Source organism: Antedon mediterranea, chromosome 3 (assembly GCF_964355755.1).
Source record: "Antedon mediterranea chromosome 3, ecAntMedi1.1, whole genome shotgun sequence".
NCBI lineage: Eukaryota > Metazoa > Echinodermata > Crinoidea > Comatulida > Antedonidae > Antedon > Antedon mediterranea.
The window spans coordinates 475,642-497,339 of record NC_092672.1 but is presented as its reverse complement, the minus strand read 5'-3'; the positions used below and the strand labels follow the sequence as shown (position 1 = coordinate 497,339).

General features: G+C 32.4%; 2 protein-coding genes across 5 annotated transcripts in view; one reads left to right on the top strand and one right to left on the bottom strand.

The window, feature by feature from the left end:
- LOC140044399 (pre-mRNA-processing factor 19-like) overlaps window positions 1–21,698 on the top strand; it is a 115,000-nt gene that overhangs the window by 47,959 nt on the left and 45,343 nt on the right. The gene's annotated exons all lie outside the window — the stretch shown is intronic.
- Window positions 3,433–13,338, bottom strand: LOC140044397 (protein pelota homolog). Of its 4 annotated transcripts, none has more exons than XM_072088886.1 (10): window positions 12,117–12,223; window positions 10,962–11,205; window positions 10,715–10,805; window positions 8,971–9,195; window positions 8,712–8,752; window positions 7,782–7,902; window positions 7,284–7,404; window positions 6,878–6,949; window positions 4,414–4,520; window positions 3,433–4,118 (listed from the first exon to the last, which is right to left on the bottom strand). In XM_072088886.1, exons 1-10 carry the CDS (start codon window positions 12,143–12,145, stop codon window positions 4,027–4,029), a joined length of 1,143 nt encoding a protein of 380 aa, XP_071944987.1. In that variant the 5' UTR covers window positions 12,146–12,223; the 3' UTR covers window positions 3,433–4,026. The 4 variants fall into 4 exon arrangements, with proteins under 4 accessions (XP_071944987.1, XP_071944989.1, XP_071944985.1 ...); XM_072088888.1 differs by lacking the exon at window positions 12,117–12,223 and adding an exon at window positions 13,321–13,338 and having other exon boundaries at window positions 3,434–4,118; window positions 10,962–11,201; XM_072088884.1 differs by having other exon boundaries at window positions 3,434–4,118; window positions 12,156–12,269.

Here is a 21,698-nt window from a genome sequence, read left to right as displayed (position 1 = left end):
GGCTGTATATTCATATGTAGGGGTATAATCTTTAGTTCTAAACGCCTCTACAAATCATGGACAGAAGTGGATGACTCAAACAAAAATATTCCTTCTGAATTATGTACCTTATCATGTGTATGATAATTTGAAACCAGACTTGTGATTTGATCCTTTATTTTCAAGGACTACCCTAGACCCTATTATTTTTATTCATCAAACCATATGTTCATGATAGAAATAAATTAATGGAGCACAAAAGGCTACATTGTGTGTTATATCGATCTTTAACGAATTCAGTATAAATATAATAATACCAATATTCTTCTTTGTTAGAAATTGGAAGACCATATCCCTTAAGAAAATACTCAATAAGAAATATAGGCAAATAGGAATATAATTAAATAACTCTTTAGTTCAGTAGTCTAGTAAGCTTTATTATAAGTATTATTACGCAAGTTATAATTTGCATCGATGATGAAAAAAATTTAATCAATATCTCACTTTTTTAGCCACTGAAAGTTTCAATGATAATTAGAACATGGTAAAAAACAAGATGTTTAAGGTTTTTACACACCTTAACTATAGTTTTGTAATTAAAATATACACAATTATTGTCATGTTTACAGTATCTATGTAAAATTACATTGTCAATCAAATATTTTCCGTTTAACCATTTACGTTGTGCCTTAATTTAGTTGGTATAGGATATTGCAGTATAACGATTCGCTCCACATACCATGTATACCTCCACCGTGTTGAGAGATTTAATGATCATGCAAAGCTTTAATATTATGCTTAGCTTGAAAGTGTTTGTATTTTTGTGTGTTATAGCCACTGGAAACAAAATACGTGGGGTCTAGTGGTCTCAATGTGCTGCTCTATTGTGTTAATTTGCAGATTCCAATTTGTTTAGAACGTTAAGTGTAACGTTTGAAGAGACGTAGCTTATGTGTTTCGGCTTTTAGTGTTCAGATCTATGTGTGTTGAAGATCCCTTTCTTTATTTTTGTTCAAGTGCTTTTGTGTGAGTGTCCAAAGTTCGTTATAAATAAAAGCTGCCTCGTATAGAGAAATAACATGGTACGAGATAATAATATAAAATAAAAGAACAATAAATATTTAGTGTCTATTTAATCATAACATAATTTTAAATATTTACATTATATCTTATGATATTCAAATATATTATGTATTGTATAATGGCACATTGCAAACTTGCTAATGGCGCATAGAAAACGATGTCTCATACTAATAGACTTCTCACACTCTTGTTTCTTTTTACGTAGCGCCACCAGTGGGCGTTCTCTTCCGACAAGTGTTCCAAATTTTCCTCAAATTTTAAGCCGGTACGCCATTTTGTTTCCTAAAAAAGTGCGACCTCTATTTTATGAAGACAGTAATTATGCATTTCACTCTGTGGCCTCACACCCATTATAATTAATCAACACCCAGTATAATTAATCATTTTCTGAATTTGGTTGTGCTAAAATACTTTGAATTACTAATTGTTGGTTTGCAATCAAATCTTTCTGTTCTTTGACCATTGCTGTCAATGAAGCAATATTACTAGCCATATCCGAAATTGCACCCGACACATTCTTACAATTTGGACACAGCCACACGTCTGTGGGTGTCGCGGTTCTCGTTGGATGTATTGAAAGACAAAGTTTGTGATACTGTTTTTGGCAAAACGAACATTCCAGTTGTTTATCTTTCACCATAACATGGTCAAACTTGCATTGTTGGATGCAACTAATTCTGCCCGTGGTATTAGATATTTCCCTTTTATTTTGTGTCTCACTACTATCAGTTTGTGCAGATGTATGTTTTTTGTTTATCACCTCTGCATAATCAACTCTTTCAATTGTTCCTATCACTCCGATTTCATTTTCCCTCACCGGATGATCAATTTCAATGTAATTTTCTGTCATTTCACTCTCAAAACGTTCGCAATCTGCTCCGAGATCTATGTTGGTTGCTTCCAATCGCATTTGTTCACTTTTGTGTTCATCGACTTCTCTTGATACAAATGCATCAGCACTGTTTATTTCATATAGTTGTGTTTCATAGATATGTTGTGTCATTGTTTGTGTGAAGTTAGGTGGTGATGAACTGGCATTAAGATGAATGCTTCGATTATTAGGTTGTCTTATCTTTCGTACATATATTATGACAATAGTGATAATAATAACAATAATAACTACCCCAGCCGATGTAAGAGATATAGTTATCATAACATCATAATCAGTTTCATATTCATCATTATCACTGATATCGGTTGTTTGATCCTTCTGGGTCGTTATCAAAGATGTAAGCGTAGTGTAATCTGCAAGTTTTCGTTTCCAAACCAGAGTTAGCGGCTGACAAATATTACCAAAACTATTATTAGCTAAAATATAAATGTTAGTCCCATTTGTAGCGTTGTAAATATTGCATATACAAAGAATAGAGTTTTCAGACATTCTATAACAAGAGACGAAGTTGTCATCAATATTTGACCAAGTCACAATTGCCTCTGGATTTGATAAGATATTAACTGTTATAGATGCGTTATTGATTGAGTCAGTGATTGAGTAATCTACCTTAGTTGAAATAATTTTCGGAGAGAAGCTGACATTAAGCGACCCACTTGTACAGTTTGTTGTTGTATTTGGAACTGAGAATGTGGCTTCACAGTAAATTGTTGCTTTGTTCAAATCATAAGTCACATTAACCAGTTTATTGAGTTGTATCAGCTGACCATCATATCTACTGCTGAAAGTCTTTTCTTGTAGGATTGTTCCTTGTCCTCCTCCTCCTCCTGTGTAAAGCAACATTTCTAACGAGTTAGGGATATTTGCAAATGTGCCACCACAACTAAACTCTATCATTTCATCTTCTTTAACATCATAAGTATTTTGTATACATGTGGGAGAAGTTGGTTGTTCATATACAGAAACATCAGCTGTTTGACTTTCCAGACATTGAGGTTTGGAAGCACATGCTTTACATGTGTATGATCCTGTGTGGTGTGTATCAGCTTGTTCAATTATCAGTTTATGCGTATTACTCGTAAAGTTGCACTCGACAGTCAAAAAACCCTTGTAAACTATTACTGTTGAATTTATACTCACTTCAGTATTATCCTTGTACCACGATAAAGTGTAATAAACTGCCTTGCTCAGATCCACTTCACAAGTCAAAGTCACAGCATCACCTTTAATAACATTGTTCTTTAAAGGTGTTAGAGCAATATTACTTGTTTTACCGATATCTGCACATGATAAACTTATTAACACAAATAAAATAAACTGAAGCTTAACCTCCATTGTTTGAAAGCTTGTGCGAAATGAATTCTTATACAGAATATTTAATTTTTTTAATCCCAATGAATTTTACTTTCAAAACTTGGTTTCATTTTCTAAATTACGCAGTATTTGAATGACTTAAAAAAAAAAAAAGTCCACAACTAAGTAGGTACATAGATAGAGAGGGAGTAGGCCTGTAGTTTGGTTGAGATCGCCAGATACTGCAATTGAGGTGTAGTAATTGTGTGATGTAGTACAGTATATTTGTGTTTTTATGATTGACAGAGTGACTTATTTTTGTAAAAGTATGCGTTATTCCAAATATATAATACAATCAGATATTCCATGTCCAGTTGATTTGGTCAGAATATCTACTTTTGCTATTTGCATCTGACAAAACTGTTTCACCATCTTAATTAATTGTGAATTAAAACAAAAATAACATTCTAGTAATTGTATGCAGAGTTTCATTTTAGGTTCTTGTTTATTCTTTCTTCATTTACAATCTCATTCTTTATAATTTTGTACTGGATCTCAGGTACAGTAAAATTAAATTTGTTTTCTCTATGTACAATAAATAATAAGTTCAATATTTATTAGTATTTACTGTAATGCCATACGTACAAGTTAGTAGTGTAATTATATTTTATTGTTTGAGCAGACTATTTTATTGATACCAGTGTGTTTCAGTGCAAATGGTTCTGCATTCTAATGGTATATCGTTTTTAATTTCAGTTAGATAATTTTTGAAATTTAATTTAATCCTCATCTGAGCTTGAACCAATCTCATCCTCAATATCAGGCATTGGAAATCTTAAAATGGCTGCCACTCCACTCAGCAAATCCAATTCTATTGAGAACAATGCCATATTGGAATAATTAGTGTTATAAATTAAATATTGGAATGATTGTTAATGTAAAGAAACTTAAAAGTAAAAAAAATATCTGTAAATTGTAAGTCACTAAAAACTTTTTAAAGTATAAAATGGTATTCAATTTTACTTCAGAACCAAAAGATTAGAGTTCTGGCGCCCTCTATTTCACAATATCTATAGAAAAATGTATTTTTCAGTTTGTTTGTACAGCACATAGAGGTCTCACAACATTAGGCACTATACATCTAGGATATTATTATCATTACTTACGTTCACCCGATACATGCTGGCTTGAGAATATTCGTACCTCTCCTCCGCCATCTCTCACTTCCTCCACCAGACATACATATCGTTTCCTTTGAGTAATATCTGATGACCTAAAACATTTATGTTTTGTGTTTAAAAGCTTGCTCTATGTATCAATTCTTTATCTTGTTTATTAAAGTATATATTGCAATTTAAAAATTATAATTTTTTAATTTTAACCATATGTTCGTTCGTTCGTTCGTTCGTTCGTTTTTATTTCACAATGCATCAAACTTAATATTTTTACATAATAAGTATTAAATAAAAAAATGCAAAGCCTGGAAAAGACCAAATAAGCTCAATATAGAGCTTTAAGCCTGGTTTCACCAGTACAAAATACACTAATAATTGTATCAATTACAATAGACAATAATTAAATATTAATTAAAGTAGTAGAAATAATATTATATATATATATATATATATATATATATATATATATATATATATTTTTTTTTTTTTTTTTATATACACAATTACGCTACAGGACAATACAAACACAACAAGAGGACAAACGTAAAGGGTATAGTATATGTACTATCATAATATATACTTGCAGGAGGTGAGAAAAAAAAATTTTTTGATGAAAAAGTTTTATTAATACGATCTGTATTGTGATAAAAGGAATTGTTTATATTTGGATTTGAATGTATTTAAGTTATTAGTATTTAGTAAGGATTGACTTAAATTATTCCATACTAGAGGACCATGGTATTTGATAGAATTCCGGATTTTGTTATGGGTTAAATTTATTGTGGCGTAATTGTTGGCGTTTCTTGTATTGTAGTTGTGAAATTCATTATTTTTGATGAAGAAATGTTTGAAAATATTTGGAAGTTGATTGTTTGAATATCTGTGCATGAATGTGGCGATTTGTAATTTGTTAATATCGAAGATGTTTAGGGTATTAAGTTTAAAGAAAAGGGACTTTGTGTGGGCTATATAGTGAGAATTGGTACAAATGCGAATAGCCCGTTTTTGGAGTTTAAAGAGTTTGTCTAATTTAGAAATATGTGTGGAAGCCCATGGACAGAGAGTTTTATTTTTAGTATCTGTAATTCCCCAAGCAATGTTACAATAGGATAGATAAGGTAAAATTAATGTGTTATATAAAGAAAAGAGGATATTAGAGGGTAGAATATATTTAAGTTTTTTTAAGACACCGATGTTTTTTGAAATTTTATTAGCTATATTTGTTATATGGGTTTTCCAGTTTAAGTTATCATCTATAGTTACACCAAGGAACTGAGAACAAGTAACCCTTTTGATAGGAGTGTTTTCTATATGGATTGTGTTTTGATTGTCATTGTGTGTTCTATTTGGAGAAAAGTGTATATATTCAGTTTTGTTTATATTTAGTGAGAGTCTATTAAGTTTAAGCCAGTGAGATATATGTTTTATTTCCTTATTAAAAATTCTAGTTAAGGTGTTGTAGTCAGGATGGGAGGAAAAAATGTTCGTGTCGTCGGCAAACAGGACGTATTCAAAAGAGTTGGAAGCGTTGATGATGTCGTTGACATAGATGAGAAAAAGTAGAGGACCAAGAATTGATCCTTGGGGCACACCGCATGTTATGGGAAGAACTTCTGAGGAGTAGGAGCCGAAAGAGGTGATTTGTTGTCTGTTTTGAAGATAGTTAGAAAGTAGAGATAGAGGAGTTCCACGGATTCCATAGTGACTAAGTTTAGTTAAAAGAATTGTGTGGTTAATAGTGTCAAATGCTTTAGACAAGTCCAAAAATAAGCCAATAGTATGGTGGTTTTTAGATAAGGCGTTAGAGATTTTACTTTGAATGTCCAGGATTGCAAGATCAGTAGAATGTTTTGGTCTGAAGCCATATTGGTTATCATGAAAAGATTTATGTGAAGAAAGAAAGTTGTAAAGTCTATTGTATATAAGGCGTTCGAGTATTTTAGAAAAGCAAGGCAAAATTGAGATTGGACGATAGTTTTCAAAGGAATGGGAATCATTTTTTTTATGAATAGGAATTACTTTGGCGATTTTTAAGGATGATGGAAATACACCATTAGTTAGTGATAGATTAAAAATGTGGGTAAGGGGTCTGGTAATAAAAGGTCCAATTTTTTTATGTTCTTCTATACTGTTTTTTTAATGTATTTATTATAGTTTACTGTGGGATTTGATTTTAAAAAGTGATTGATTAATTTAAAGCAAGAACATTGCATGCTAAATTGTTGTTCTATCCTTTGATATCAATGTACTATCGATGTTTTTATGTTTCATATATGAACTTTTAATTTCATATTTCAATTTCGAAATGACACAGTATTGTCACGCAACGGCAAGTCTTCAATTCAACACAGCGAGTTAAGTTAACAAACTTGACTGATACACCACAGTAGTAGCTTTTTTTATAATACCCTGGTATTATTAATATTAAAATATAGAAATGTATAATAAAGGTAACCTGAAAAGAGTGTCACTAATCAATAATGTCTCTATTGCTGATGCCTCATTCGCCTTTTCAACGTGTTTTACCCTAAAAGATAAAAACAAATAATTATGAATTTATCTATCTCCATCCTCCATATTTACACAAGTCTATTAATTTTCAATGGCAGTGCACTTTTATTATCATTCAATTTTTAGAAACTCTGTTGATATTAACAATTATTTTAAGCTGAATATAAAAATATGGAATAATAAAACATTAGTCTTTCTATTATTTAGCACTGACAGCATGTTTGGAGAACAGACAGTTCTAATTTGATAACTTCAATTTAATTATTAGCTTGATCAGTTAAGGGTTGATATGTCTTGACTAGGAATAGAATTGAACTAATAACCATGGGTCCTTAGGTTGTGGAACATACCCATATAAAGCTCTATCTTGTTCTGTATTTAACATTGTATAAAACTGTTCTAGTGCTTTCACCTCTCCTGCTGCCTTTGTATCAGCTAATCGGGTTGATAGATCTGGGTCTGATAACACTTCTGTAAAAGGAAGAATAAGTAGGAAATAGTTAGCATTGTGTATTATATTTGTACCTGTCAATAATAGTTTGTAAAGAGGGATTATTTCTTTTTACTTACACTGGCTATTAACCACCATAATAATGCTAAAAATAAATACATAAAAGCAATAAAGTAAATATTATTAACAGTTACCTTGCATCATGCATTCATATTCTAAACAAATACAATCCATGTATTCTATCTACTGCAAGTTATACTTTTAGTTTTAGTGAGTTTGCAATAAAGAAAAAAAATGGCGCTTTAGCATTAACATTTAGACTCATGATATTTTTGTTGTGGAATATTAATCTAGAAGTGGTGTAGCCCTGATTTGATTCTGTTTTAGTTCAATTTACCTTTTAGTGCATGTTTATGTCCAGATGATGAATGCACCTGAATAAACTTGTGTCTGTTTTCTAATAATATTTTCAAATCTAGTTTTACAGCTTGTTGAAATAAATATTCACAGAACTGATCCTGCAATAATACAAATTATTAAAATTATTACAAAATATTTAACATTGCAGTAATTAAACTTTCTGAAAATTATTTAAAATATAGCTTCACCTACTCTTGCCCTGTCTCTAACAGCAATAAAATCTTAGTGATAGAGACTGGTATATATTTTTTTATGGCATTATCATGTACTAAAAAGTAGATCTTTTGAAGATAGGGCACTAATCCTAATCACTAGTGCATGAGCCTCAAATAATACCTAAACTGCTGCTAAAATCCACCATTTGTGGTGCTTTACAAACAAGACACAATTGTATAATAAACTGCATTATTATTGTACTTATTCAAGAATTTGTTTAATAGATTTTTCCCTATAGACACAACTCTTCTTGACTTGAAATTACAATGCTACAAAATCCCCTCTGAGGAGAGTTAAACTTGTAAATATCTTTGATTCAGAATGATGTTGTGTACCATAATGTACAATGAACTTTCAGTTCTTTACAGAAAGTGAATGCAGTGTGTTTTTATTGTATTGATTTGTTTAAAGTACAGTATTGACAACAAGGAACTTGTTGAGTATCAATAAAGATATTCAGATAACCTACCTTTATGACCTGTCTGAAAGTGTGATTCACTAGTTAATTTTAGAAAGTATCCTAATATTTTGAAATCAATGGAATTAAATAAATGCAGTTTATTCAAAATCAGTGTAAAATTTACCAAATGTGCTATTTCTTATCAATACTTTAATATTATTGATACTTCTGATTATTGAATAGAAAAACTGTTTAAAATTTTACCTTTACCTTACCTAAAACAATATTTACCTTTACAAATCCTGGGCTTGCTACAATGACACATTTCACAACTAGTAAATAAATGAGAGAGAAGTACAGTGGGGTGGGTTGATTATTGAGAGCAACCTTATCATTTTTCACTCATTTTTAGGCAGCTGCCCTAAATAATAAATGTTAGGTGGTGGGGGTGTTGTTGTAAATCCAAATAGAAGAATAAACTACTTTATCCGTCGATTAACTAACTAACCCTACTGTCCCATTGAAGCAGGCAAAATGTGGAAAAACTAACTTTCAAAATTAATATGCCTCTGAACAGCTTGTAGAACAGAATCGTAAAACTTAAGCAAAGCTTTATCGTGTTGTTGGCAGAATCCTTTGCGTTTACGTGGAATGTTCTGTTCTAGCTTGGCACGGATTACTGTCATACTAGACGTCACAAGACAAACGTGTGCTAGACCTTCTTGAAGGATTACGGCCGCTACATCCGCTGATTGCGCAACATCACACGCCATCTCTGTGTGATTGAAAGGTAAATATAATAGCAAATAATAGTGTTACTGTAAATAAGACTTTGCTAAAAATTTTACAATTAAACTGTAAGGCCCTGTTTCTGCTGCCAACTAAATACCGTATATTATACGGTATTTTTTGAATACCGTATATATACGGTATATTTTTGGCAGCAGAAACTGCGCTCATAAAAAATATACCGTATTTTGTATACCATATTTTCCCCACAAAATTTGTGGATAAAATACGGTATTTACAAATTTATACCGTATTTTTTGTACCCGTTTCTGCTGCCAATAAGAAATACCGTATTTTTTTTTTACATGACAAAAGGTCAACATTCGTATTTTTATTTTCTGTCGCTGTCAGCTGTTTTACACACGTGTATATATATATTCGGCGAAAATGTGGAGCGAAGACGTCGCAGTTTTACTAAATAAATTTGTGTGGGGAAGCTAAAATGTCTGGCCAACTAAAAGGTAATAAAAGGGACAACCACATTTATAAAGACATTTCTAAAAAAATAAAGCAGGAGTATGGAATAGACTTGTCTCCAAAGCAAGTAAACTCAAAGCTGAAGAGCCTGCGAAAGCAGTACAACATTGCAAAATACAATAATTCGGGGACGGAACGAATTAATTGTCCCCATTACGATGTTTTCTGTGCTCTCACAACATCTCTATCACTAGGGCTAGGCTGTTGAAAGTGAGACGTAAAACTTCCTTTATTGCGACTTTTAATTATCGATCAAATAAATGAATGGTAATTTGGGTAAAAAAGATGAAATTTAACACGACCACCCAAGAAGTATTGTTAGCAGAAACGGGGTACTAAAAAATACGGTATAAAAAATACCGTATTTTATACCGTATTTTGAGCAGTTGCAGCAGAAACAGGCCCTAAGTAGAATAGACAGTAAACAAAGCATGTATTGTTTGTGTTTGTATAAATACAGTGTAAATATATTCAGAGATTACTCAGAGACACAGTATCATGTATACTACAATTACATTATTAAAGAAAAACAGAAAAAGTGTGAAAGAGTATGAGGTATTCTAAACTAAATTCTGTATAATATGAAAAATGTGTTTTTTGTTTAAGTTTATTGAAGTTAAGTTTATTGAAGTTGATACAAATTGCATATAAGACTAAAAGAAAAGAATAATTCAGTTTTAGTTTAACACATTTATAGTTTCATTTTTACACTACAGTCAAATTAGATTGGCTTAAAATCTAAAAGTTTATATAAAAAATAGATTTCTTCCAATTATGAATTATGCAATAAAACGTGATAAATAATAACTGAATTTCAAGGACGAAACATTTGCATGTGAATATATCAAATGGTTTCAGTATCCATTGAATTGAAAGTGTCTCACGCAATCAATTGTTATCTTTGTTAAAAAATCATATTTGTTATTTGTTATATTGTCAGTTGAACACTGTGTTATATCAAACAAAGAAAATAAAAGAAGTTGTTATTGGTATTGTCATATTAAAATTTACCATTTTATGTTACTAACCAATTCTTTCTAGTGCTATGATATCCCAGCATTCTTTGGCAAGTGTGAACTTTCGATTGAGTTCTAAATCTAATGTGTGATAAGCTCCCATCTGCAAGCGTGAGTGAAAAAAACAGAAGGTGAATTATATCATGCCTTCTGAAATAAGAAATTTCATGATTTAAGACACTGTATACAATCCTTCACTTCTTTCCCATTTTGTATTCAAATCTTCAATTCTCACTCTAGTTTCACATTTAGTAATTACCTTGACATACTGGTTTTCTTGTATATTTCTACCTTTTACCCTTAACATACAGCCTTGTGTATCAAAGTCTATATCTTCAATTGAAATGGTCAAAGTGGTACGAACACGGCTACTACTACTACTCCCTGTTGCTGATTCCGTGGTGACCTTTCGTACCGTTGTTGACCTCAAACTGTCTCCGACACCGATAAGGTTGTATGCGTGCCACATATCCTCAGCTTCAACTGGTATTAAGGTCACCTGACTGACAAAAGAAAAATACTGTTTATTAAAAATTGAAAGGACATGTCACTAAAGAATTGCTATTTTTTATTCACGTATACTATAAATAATATAAAAAAATTACGAAAAGCAGACATACAGTAAGTCGGAAAATATTGGAGGGACAAATTGAATGGGGGTAAAATAAAAGCTGACTTATATTATGGTTGTGAGAATGTTAACAAAAATGATATTAAAGGCCTATTAGTATACAATCACTATGTATTCAATTCATAAAATATTCAAATAATAGGCCTAATTCTCACAGATTTTGTTTCAAAATTAATTAATGAATCAATTAATTCAGTATATCACCGGGCAGTTTAGAATTTCCTCTTTTACTTTTTGATTTGCAACGACCGCAGGATGTTATGTGCACGTGCAAAGTATTTCAGTATTTAATAAAACAAAAGTTTGATAACAACCTAGGCCCTAGTCCTTTACTGTACTATATGATATAATCCTACATTTATAAATAATGCAAGTAATACGGTAATATTAATATTATTTATTAATAACAAAATATATTATTATTAATTACAGTGTGTAGTAGGCCTAGCTAGGCCTACTTATTATATAATAAACATATTTATTTTAATTAATATTAAAATTATTTAGCTTAGGCCTAGCCTATTTGTTTATTCTTTTTGCACCTTTTTTTTTTTGCAATTTCATAAAATCCTTGTGCGATTTCAAATTGCACAAAGAAAGTCCAACACAACCTCTACTCTAGGCCTACTAGGCTAGTACTACAGTACTAGTACTACTGCCTAGCTAGGAGGCCCGACGGACGGTTAGGCCTAATAGTAATACACCACCAGCCAGTAGTAATAAATAATTATTGCCAAAGAAGGAAGGTTACTTAGCCTGTAGGGAGCAATCCAACTGACTAACCTAGGCCATAGGCAGGTTTTTGTTTTCATTAGAACTCACCCTGATCCATCTTTTTCTACTTCTTTACTCACAAGTTTCATTTTTTGGTAGGCCTGGGGTTTTATTTCTGTTAGAGAGAGAGGCCCACAAACACGTCACTAGCCTAGGCTTAATATTTAAGATAGGTCACTCTCTGACATCTTTACAGAAACATTTGTTACGGAAGTACGTAATCACTGCGTAATAATATTGAGCCTATGCCCTCACACGGGCGTTGTGTAATTTTTCTACAAATCTGGTAGTTTTAAACAAACAATTAATTTAGTCTTAAAGAGGTATTGTCCTCCAACTCCAAAAACATGAAAAATGAAGATTAATTAATTCAGACGTTGGATAGGTTATTTTTTAGTTTTAATAAAGTTAATCACTTCCGTAGACAAAAAACCAGAAAAATGTTTTCACTTATAAAAAATAACATCATAAATGGTTAATTTCAACCAAAAATCCATTGGCTGGCAGCCGATTTGACCATTTCTTGCTTTAAATTACAGTTTTTCAGGTAAATATTTTTTTTCCGATTAATTTGACATTAAAATGTAGAATTCGCGGATAGTGTTTAATCAGGGAGTTCTAATAACAACTCCCTGGTTTAATTAAATCCTATCCCTCCCTACGTTATAATTTGCAGTTTTTTGGCGATAACTTTTGTCCGAGTGAGTGGGTATGCGATAAACTTAGTGGGACAGAGTGCCCTCGGGTTCCTTTGTAAAAAATACGTCAAGAAATGTGGTCGTTTTCCTCTTCCAAGTTGAATGCATAATGTTACGATGTTGAGGTGTATTAGAAAACTATCTAAGTCCACCTTATTGTGCTGCCAGATGATAAAAGTGTCATCTACATATCGAAGTAATATATTTATATTAGCGTAATATATAATCGACCATTTATAATTATACCAGGCATGGATATTAATGTCGACAAAGCGCAAGTAATTTAAGCTTTTAATTTTCACCAATCACATGCAGTTCGATCCGTCGCTTGTGGCCATGTCGAATTACTTCCGTTGCGTGTTTTTGTGTGAACTCTAATATAATGATAATGAAGAAAAGAATAAATCAACTATACACTGAGACTGCAGCGTCAATAAACAAACGATTTTTAAAACAAAATCGTTGGAAATTCCAAAACCACAAACATATTAGGGCTAAACAGACTTGATATAGACCTATAAAGATGAAGTTATGGTATAACTCTGGTTGAAACATTCTAGAATATCCAAATCCATTAATAACAATCATTTGTAGGCCTACAGCGCATATATTATACCATGGTGTTAAAGGCATGTAAAATCGATTCTTTCAACCATAATAATTAAATTGTATTTCAATAGAAATATTTATTTAGGGCTATTTGAATCACTTACAAAAACAATGTGCGTGCAATCGATGAATGTGTCATTGTACTGTTTTTTATGGGAGAGTAAGCCTACGCAAGTTTCAATTTCCAACAATCATAATTGTGTGTAAACAATCGATTGTTGTGTCTCCATATGTCGTCAACAAATACGTAACCGAATAACACCGACAAAAGTATTACTCATACTACACTAACATCATTTTATATAACTCATTTATTTGTAACAATAATCTAATAAGGAATATAATATAATAATAATAATCATCTGGATGAACATTTTATATCATAGGCAATCAACCACGTAAGAAGTGCATCTATGAAGAAATGGAATTTGCAGAAGAACAACATGCAGACCAAACAATAGCATGATAAAACGTATACTCTCCCAAACAGACCACTAATTCTTCCATAAGGAATACACTTTTCTTCCATCTAATATTCGTATCCGTCTGCCTCGAAGCCGTACTAAACGCTATAATAAATAATTTTTCCCACAGTCTATTGTCACCTATAACACATTTGTCCAACGCTAACTCATGGAGAGAACACCCTGATTGTAGACTTTTTTAATATTTTATGTGATTTTATATAGATTTGTATTTTATATATATATTTTGTATTATCTCTGCAGTGCATTTCTGATGATTTTGTTTATATTGGACCAAATAAAGAATAATAATAGTAGACACATCAAGTAGCTAAATTTCAAGAAAAGAAATTCACAAAATTGAGCCACAAATTGAAATGACAAATGTCATTAAATGCTTATAATAAAGAACTAAAAGTGTTTCTCTATATGCATGAGTATATTGATGACGAAAAGTACTATATATTGGTGTATCAAAGTGACTTTACCCTAAATGTGTACATTAAGCCCAGGAGGCGTGGGTGGTAATTTTCAAAATATTGAACGAAATACCCTTTTAGTTAGGTATCTTTATTCAATAAAACAATGAAATATAAAAATACAAAGGCAGCACAAGTGCTAAATTGACGTATTCTGTACAAAATATGGAACAATAAAAAGATAATCTTATGCACAGGTTGGTCCTTGTTGAGAAAAGATCTCTATATGTAATTCTTCAAGGGCCTGTTGATAGTTTTTGGTAAGAATAAACCTACAAATACGTTTTTTAACTCTTTCAAGCGAAAAATCATGTTTTACAGCAGAAAGCCTGCCGGAGCATACAGGGGCATAAATTAGGGCGAATATAGCAAAAAAGGTTTAAAAAACATTTAATAATTATTTGTTGTTGAAACCAAAGTCTTTTAATTTTCTTAGCTTAAACATTTTGTTCTTTGCCATTTTTATCATTTGGTTAATTAAGGTCATCACGTATTTAACATGGCTAATAACAATCGGAGAAAAAAATAGTGCAAATTTGTGTTTCATTGATTCATTCTGCTTTTATTCAATATTTCTCTTTGCCGTATATATAAAATAAAACTGAATTGCGAGAGATTTACATATAAAATTGGTACCGGTACAAGCTTTCAAACATCAAAATTCACAACATTAAAAAGTTAAATAATTATTTTTTAAAGGAGATATTAGGCCTACACATGGAAAAACTGATGAAAGTATTTTACAACCAAAATTAATTTGCATTACCTGACACATGGAGGGGTTCAGCGCAAGTTTGTTTGTTCATTTTTGTTGTTTATTAATCTGAGGTAGAATTTAATGATTTTATTGGAAATTCCAAAACCCATAATAGGAAACAAATGTTCGTAAACAGGTTTAAAAACTAGGGCAAGCACAATGGGTAACAAGGTACGTATAAATTATAGGCTTTATTCAGTGTCATTTTCAAAAAGCCTCCCAGGCTACCCATTGCTGCACATACAAAGAATACTGAGTTTCAATTGTTAAACAAATTCCTTTAGAATTTAAGGTGCCTATTTCAAATGGAGAGCAATTCCATGTTTTAAGACTACGGCTGGTATGTACAGTTTGTTTTCTAAACAAATACACAAATATATTAAAAGCAGACCTTGCCATGGTGAGTCAATACTCCCATCTAGTCAAGGTTCTGGACTGAATTTTAACTTAATATTAGTACATTTTGGCATACATGGCGTTTCATACATATAATATAATTTTTCCAGACAAAAATCGAAACTTCGAATGGTGGAATAATAACATAAAGACAAATAATACTCTTCTTCAAACATTACAATGATAGGGTAAACACATGAGGTAAACTGATTTTTGCTAATACATAAAGGATTATAACAATCTGTAAATATCTATAAATTTTGTTAAGGAGATTTTTTTAAATTATCAAACACAACATCTGCGTAATCTACATTTTCAGTTGTTCTTATTACTTGGAGTCTTGTATTGTTTATTCTTGAATGATCTATTTCAAGATATGTCAGGTTTTCAGCATTATATGTTTTTCGTTCAATCAAATCGTTTTCATTGTCAATCATGTCATCTGCTGCTGCTGGATCTATGTTTGTATCTAGTGGTTTACCTTCTCTATCAGTAGCATAATCGTTAATGGTGGTCAGGTGTGCTGGTCGATACGATTGAATTTTAGCTAAATCTGAATTTTCCCTTGAAGCAGAAACATTCACACGGCTACCATCAAGTGGGGGTCGTGATCGGTTATTCAGATGATTTTCGTAGATATTTTCCCTTGTTGAGTTAGCGTCTTTTCTTAAGGAAGGGATATCAACGCTTCGATGGTTTCTGTCTAATGGGCTTTCTTGGTGCTGTTCCATTTCATATATGTTTTCTCTTGTTGAGTGTGTCTCTTCTCTTGAGTAAGGGGTATGAACATGGCCTCGACCGCTTCTGTCCAATGGGCTTTCTTGGTGCTGTTCCATTTCATATATGTTTTCTCTTGTTGAGTGTGGCTCTTCTCTTGAGTAAGATGTATGAACATGGCCTCGACCGCTTCTGTCCAATGGGCTTTCTTGGTGCTGTTCCATTTCATGTATGTTTTCTCTTGTTGAGTGTGGCTCTTCTCTTGAGTAAGATGTATGAACATGGCCTCGACCGCTTCTGTCCAATGGGCTTTCTTGGTGCTGTTCCATTTCATATATGTTTTCTCTTGCTGAGTGTGGCTCTTCTCTTGAGTAAGATGTATGAACATGGCCTCGACCGCTTCTGTCCAATGGGCTTTCTTGGTGCTGTTCCATTTCATATATGTTTTCTCTTGTTGAGTGTGGCTCTGTTCTTGAGTAAGGGGTATGAACACGGCCTCGACCGCTTCTGTCCAATGGGCTTTCTTGGTGCTGTTCCATTTCATATATGTTTTCTCTTGTTGAGTGTGGCTCTTCTCTTGAGTAAGATGTATGAACATGGCCTCGACCGCTTCTGTCCAATGGGCTTTCTTGGTGCTGTTCCATTTCATATATGTTTTCTCTTGTTGAGTTTGGCTCTGTTCTTGAGTAAGGTGTATGAACACGGCCTCGACCACTTCTGTCCAATGGGCTTTCTTGTTGCTGTTCCATTTCATATATGTTTTCTCTTGTTGAGTGTGGCTCTTCTCTTGAGTAAGATGTATGAACACGGCCTCGACCACTTCTGTCCAATGGGCTTTCTTGTTGCTGTTCCATTTCATATATGTTTTCTCTTGTTGAGTGTGGCTCTGTTCTTGAGTAAGGGGTATGAACACTCTGATGGATTGTGTCAAATGGGATTTCTTGGTACTGTTCTGTTTCGTAGTAATGTTCGGTTGTAGTGTAGGCTGATGCACCAAGGCGAACACTTTGTTGACGACTTTTTATGTGGGCAATCCATTTGATTTTTACTATAACAATAATGATAACGACCACAACTAATGCAAGAGATGCTACACTTATCGTCATCGTAAAGATATGCTCATTGTCATAATTAGGTAAACCATCATTAGCAGTTACATAATCAACGTTATAATTCTTGAAAGTTGTGGATGTGGCTGTACTATATTCTGTAAATGTTTTGTGAGACCAAACTAACGTTAACGCTTTACTAAGGTTGCCAGAAGAATTTTCAGCTGAAACAATAACTTCTGTCCCGTTTGTAATATTATAGATATTACACACATAAAGCATAGCGTTTTCTGAACTGTCATATGAGTTACAGACGATAAAGTTTTTGCTAAACCTTGACCAACTCACAGTGGCTTCTGGATTCGATGTAATATTCATTGTTATTGATGCGTTACTTGGATCATTGATGCAGTCTGCAATTGAGTAGGTTATTGAAAGAACTTTTGGAGAGTAGCTGACATTAAGTGGCCCACTTGAAGACTTTAGTGTCGTATGTATTATTGGAAATCTGGCAGTGCAGCACAATACAGCGTTGTTTAGATCGTAAGATATTGATATATTGTGTGATATGCTTTTGTCTGCTGAGGAGGTCGCCAGATTTTGTCGAGATGTGCCATTTTTGTAAATAATCGATACCTCCAAGAAACTTGGGAAGCGTTTACCGCCACTCATAAAACACCCGAAAGGTATGACTTCCCCTTCTTTGACGTCACGTTCAACATCAATGCATGGACTTGCAGGAATCGAGTAAACAGTTACATTTGCAACATTGCTAAATGCACACGTTTTTCTTTCCAAATCGAAACATACTTCACATTTGTACATACCTGAATTGAATCCTGCAGCTTTATCAATCAATAGTTTGAAACTTTTACTCGTAAAGTTACAATTAACAGAATAAGTAGACTCAAGTATATTTTTATTTTCAATAATTTTGTTCTTGAATTTATACCAAATCACCGCATGCACATCTATGTCTTCTTGTACTATACAACTTAGCTCTATTTTACTAAACACCGGTGAAATAGTCAATGAAGGTGTTATAGTTACGTTCTTGATCGCTTCGGATTCGAAGAGGACTAAAACAAATACGAATGAGAGGTAGGAAAGACAGGCATTTATACGGAGCAACATTGCTAACTAGTTGAGATGTTCTCGCACTCGATGAGAGTATGTAATGATATCTAAAGTTGCTAAAGCATATCAATAATTTGTGATTAGATGATCGGCGCAAACGCAATTAAAAGTTTGTTTTTATCGCTACCCTGGATATGCGATAGCTGCCGATGCAGAGTCGTTTGTACGTTTATAACTTGGAACGGAAAACTAAACTGAAACGAACACGCCCAATCACGTCGACTTTCGAGCTAATTTGGGAAAAAATAAATAAAGTAACATAAACGTTATGTTAACTTAACATTTTATTATTCTATAAGTATTCAAATCAAGAATATTTCACTATGTATGCAATAAAAACAATCCCCGCCCCACAAAAGTGTACACACCTTTTATAAGTAATCTTACAAAAAACACGGAATAACGCAACATTTTGTTTTCAATTGCAAGTCAAACTTCTAAAGGCATTTGATGCTAATTTGTGTAGAATATAATTTCCTGTAAATCAAATTTATTTTGTATGACGATCCTGTATTGATTTTTTGAGACTATGTTGGATTTTGAATAAATAAATGAAAACAAAAATAACCTCTTATAGCTCCTCAGATTGAAACGTTACCCCCCATTTTTTCACTATTACTTATGAAGGCAATAATAATGACATGAATTATTGTACTACAATGCTCACTAAATGCTGTGACGTCATTATATGGCCACCTGATTAAAAAAATTGGATTTTTCTGTCTATTTCGTCATACACCATCATTACATTCAAACATACGTCCCCATCGTCCTTACTAGTGTATGGTAGCTTGATAAATGTTTTATAGAAGATATAATTTTTATAAAGACTATATAGATCAAAACCACTAGAATAAGTATAACAATAATAATAATAAAAATAAATGCTGGCCCATTATTTTCTTCAGGTCTACCATTCTCATTTATAGAAGTAAAAATGGAAGAATATAAAGTAATAATGTGGCTATCTTCACCAATAGTATTAGTTGCGGTTAACTTAATCAAGGTACCATTAACAAAGTCTGTCAATTCACTGTCTTTTATAGATAAGTAATAAATACCATAAAGTTCACTTGGGAATACTTCAGCTTGAATGCACGCTATCGATTGATTGTTCCGCCAACAATCCAAGGAAATAGTTGCTGCGGGGTATGAAGACACATTTATCGATATGTTGAGATTATCCCCTATATGATATTTACTGGGCATACTTTGAAACCGTGGTCGATAGCTAACGATAAGTGGAGGTGTCGAACAATTCAGGACATGTTGAAGGAGTTTATGTGATGCTCCAAAATAAAATGCTTTCATGTTACGAGTAACAGCAATTTCCAAAGTAAATTCATCATTTTTAACTTCCACATCATGATATTCTCCTTCGGTATCCATCATCAAGATCGAAACTTCAGCAGGAACGTCACCAATTAAGGTGGTGTAATTTAGAGTAACTATTTCGCCTTCTACAAGATCAGTTTTACCAATGGAACACAATATCTTGGGCTCAGTAGGTAACTCGTATAATTTGACATTTATTTCCACTATATGCCTATTGGAAACAACTGGTGTTTCAGATAATTTGCAAGTGTACAAACCTTCAAAATCTCTCGTAACCTTTTTTATAACAAGACGATAATTCCGTCTTTCCCCGTCATACTCAATTTTAAATAAGGATTCAAAAAATGTTGTTTGGTTGTGACTGAGTTCAGTTTCAGCGTATTGAGTGTGATGATACCAAGCCACGTAATAATCACCTATATGATCAACCAGACAGTCTAATGGAACATTCTCAGCTCCGATAAGCGTCTGTAACGTTCCTGTTGGTATCTCAGACTGGTTTTCTGACAAACAGCAATAAAAAAGACCAAGAATGTAAAATATCTTACATATGGAATTCATGGTTATTACGTCACTACGATTAAATGAAACTCTGTGATGATTTAGAAAACATACGTTTCCTTGGTGAGAATTTGCAGCTGCGCAATTTGTTTTTTTATATTTTAGAGTATTTGTATTGTAGACTTTAGACTGTATTGACTTTACTGCTGAATTTCTGATTAGCATTATTTAAATAGGCCTATCAAACAAACCGTTTGATAGGCTCTAGACTGCAACCTTCTCGCTCCTATAGGCTAAGGCGGAAATCATGAATAATTCATGAGAATAATAATAGGCATAAATTAAGATACTAGAGGGGGCTAAGCATGGACATAGATTAAATGCGTCAAACCATGGAGGTATAAAAAAGATTTATACCTCCATGGTTAAACCAAATCACATCAATCAGCTTCATTCTTTTTGTCATCTCTGCTTTCAGAAATAACATTTTTAGGGCAGCACTGCAGTGAGACTTTAAAATCAGAAAAATTCATTTACCCCAATGTCCGTTTTCACCCCAATGTCCGTTTTCTCCCCTTCTTCGATCCCCTTGGCGACAAACATTCATTTTTCCCAAGGATTACGTATTATTGTTGTTTCATCAAACCGTGTTCATGGTAGAAATAAATATGACGCAAATGGCCACTCTGTTGTTATGTATCATCGATTGTATAACTGTTTTATTATGAGTATTAAAAGCTTAAAATAATATATTTTGGCAAGATCTCAGGTTACATTACAACTAAATAAAGAGAAAACAATTGCAATTGTGGTTAGGACGATGGAAAATGAAAAAAAAATGTAGCCTACTCCATTCAATATCAACAGTAATGCTAACTTTATTCCAATAAATTATATTATTTAGCTCAGTTTCATTTAGGCATTTGTTAATAAAATATTATCAGACAGATCTTTTACTTTGCTTATTTGAATTGTTATCTCTTCTAATAATTTCTTTCCACATATTTGGTATGGCATTTTTTTAATACAAATTTAGAATTATTTCACCAGTACGTATTCTTATGTAAACAATACCAATTGTTTTATATTCAGAATATAACCTTAGGAATCTCTCTCATCTTTTTGCTTAAATAAAATGGCTTCAAGTACAACAATGCATTATCAGTAGTAGTAGTTGTACCCTAGAGCGGAAATGACAATTTCAGAATTACTTAATTAATTAATTTACTTAATTTTCCTGTTATTGTAATAATTAAATTATTCTTAATTAATGAAGGTCATTCTTTTCCTGGGTTTGTATTAATTAAATTATTCTTAATTAATGTTTAGGGGCGTTATTTATTAATATATTTATTTATATAGGCCTATATTTATATTTTGATGGTGTTTTGCAATGGTCCATAATTCGGTATTTCCTTATTTTTAAACTAATTATTATTTTTTCTTTGT

Coding starts and splice junctions, on each gene's coding strand:
- LOC140044397 (XM_072088884.1), bottom strand. CDS start 12,196: ATGAAACTTGTGAGTAAAGAAGTAGAAAAAGATGGATCAGG. Junction 11,206..12,155: donor GTAGAAAAAGATGGATCAGG/GTGAGTTCTAAT, acceptor TTCTTTTGTCAG/TCAGGTGACCTTAATACCAG. Junction 8,753..8,970: donor GAGGCATATTAATTTTGAAA/GTTAGTTTTTCC, acceptor TTTATTTACTAG/TTGTGAAATGTGTCATTGTA.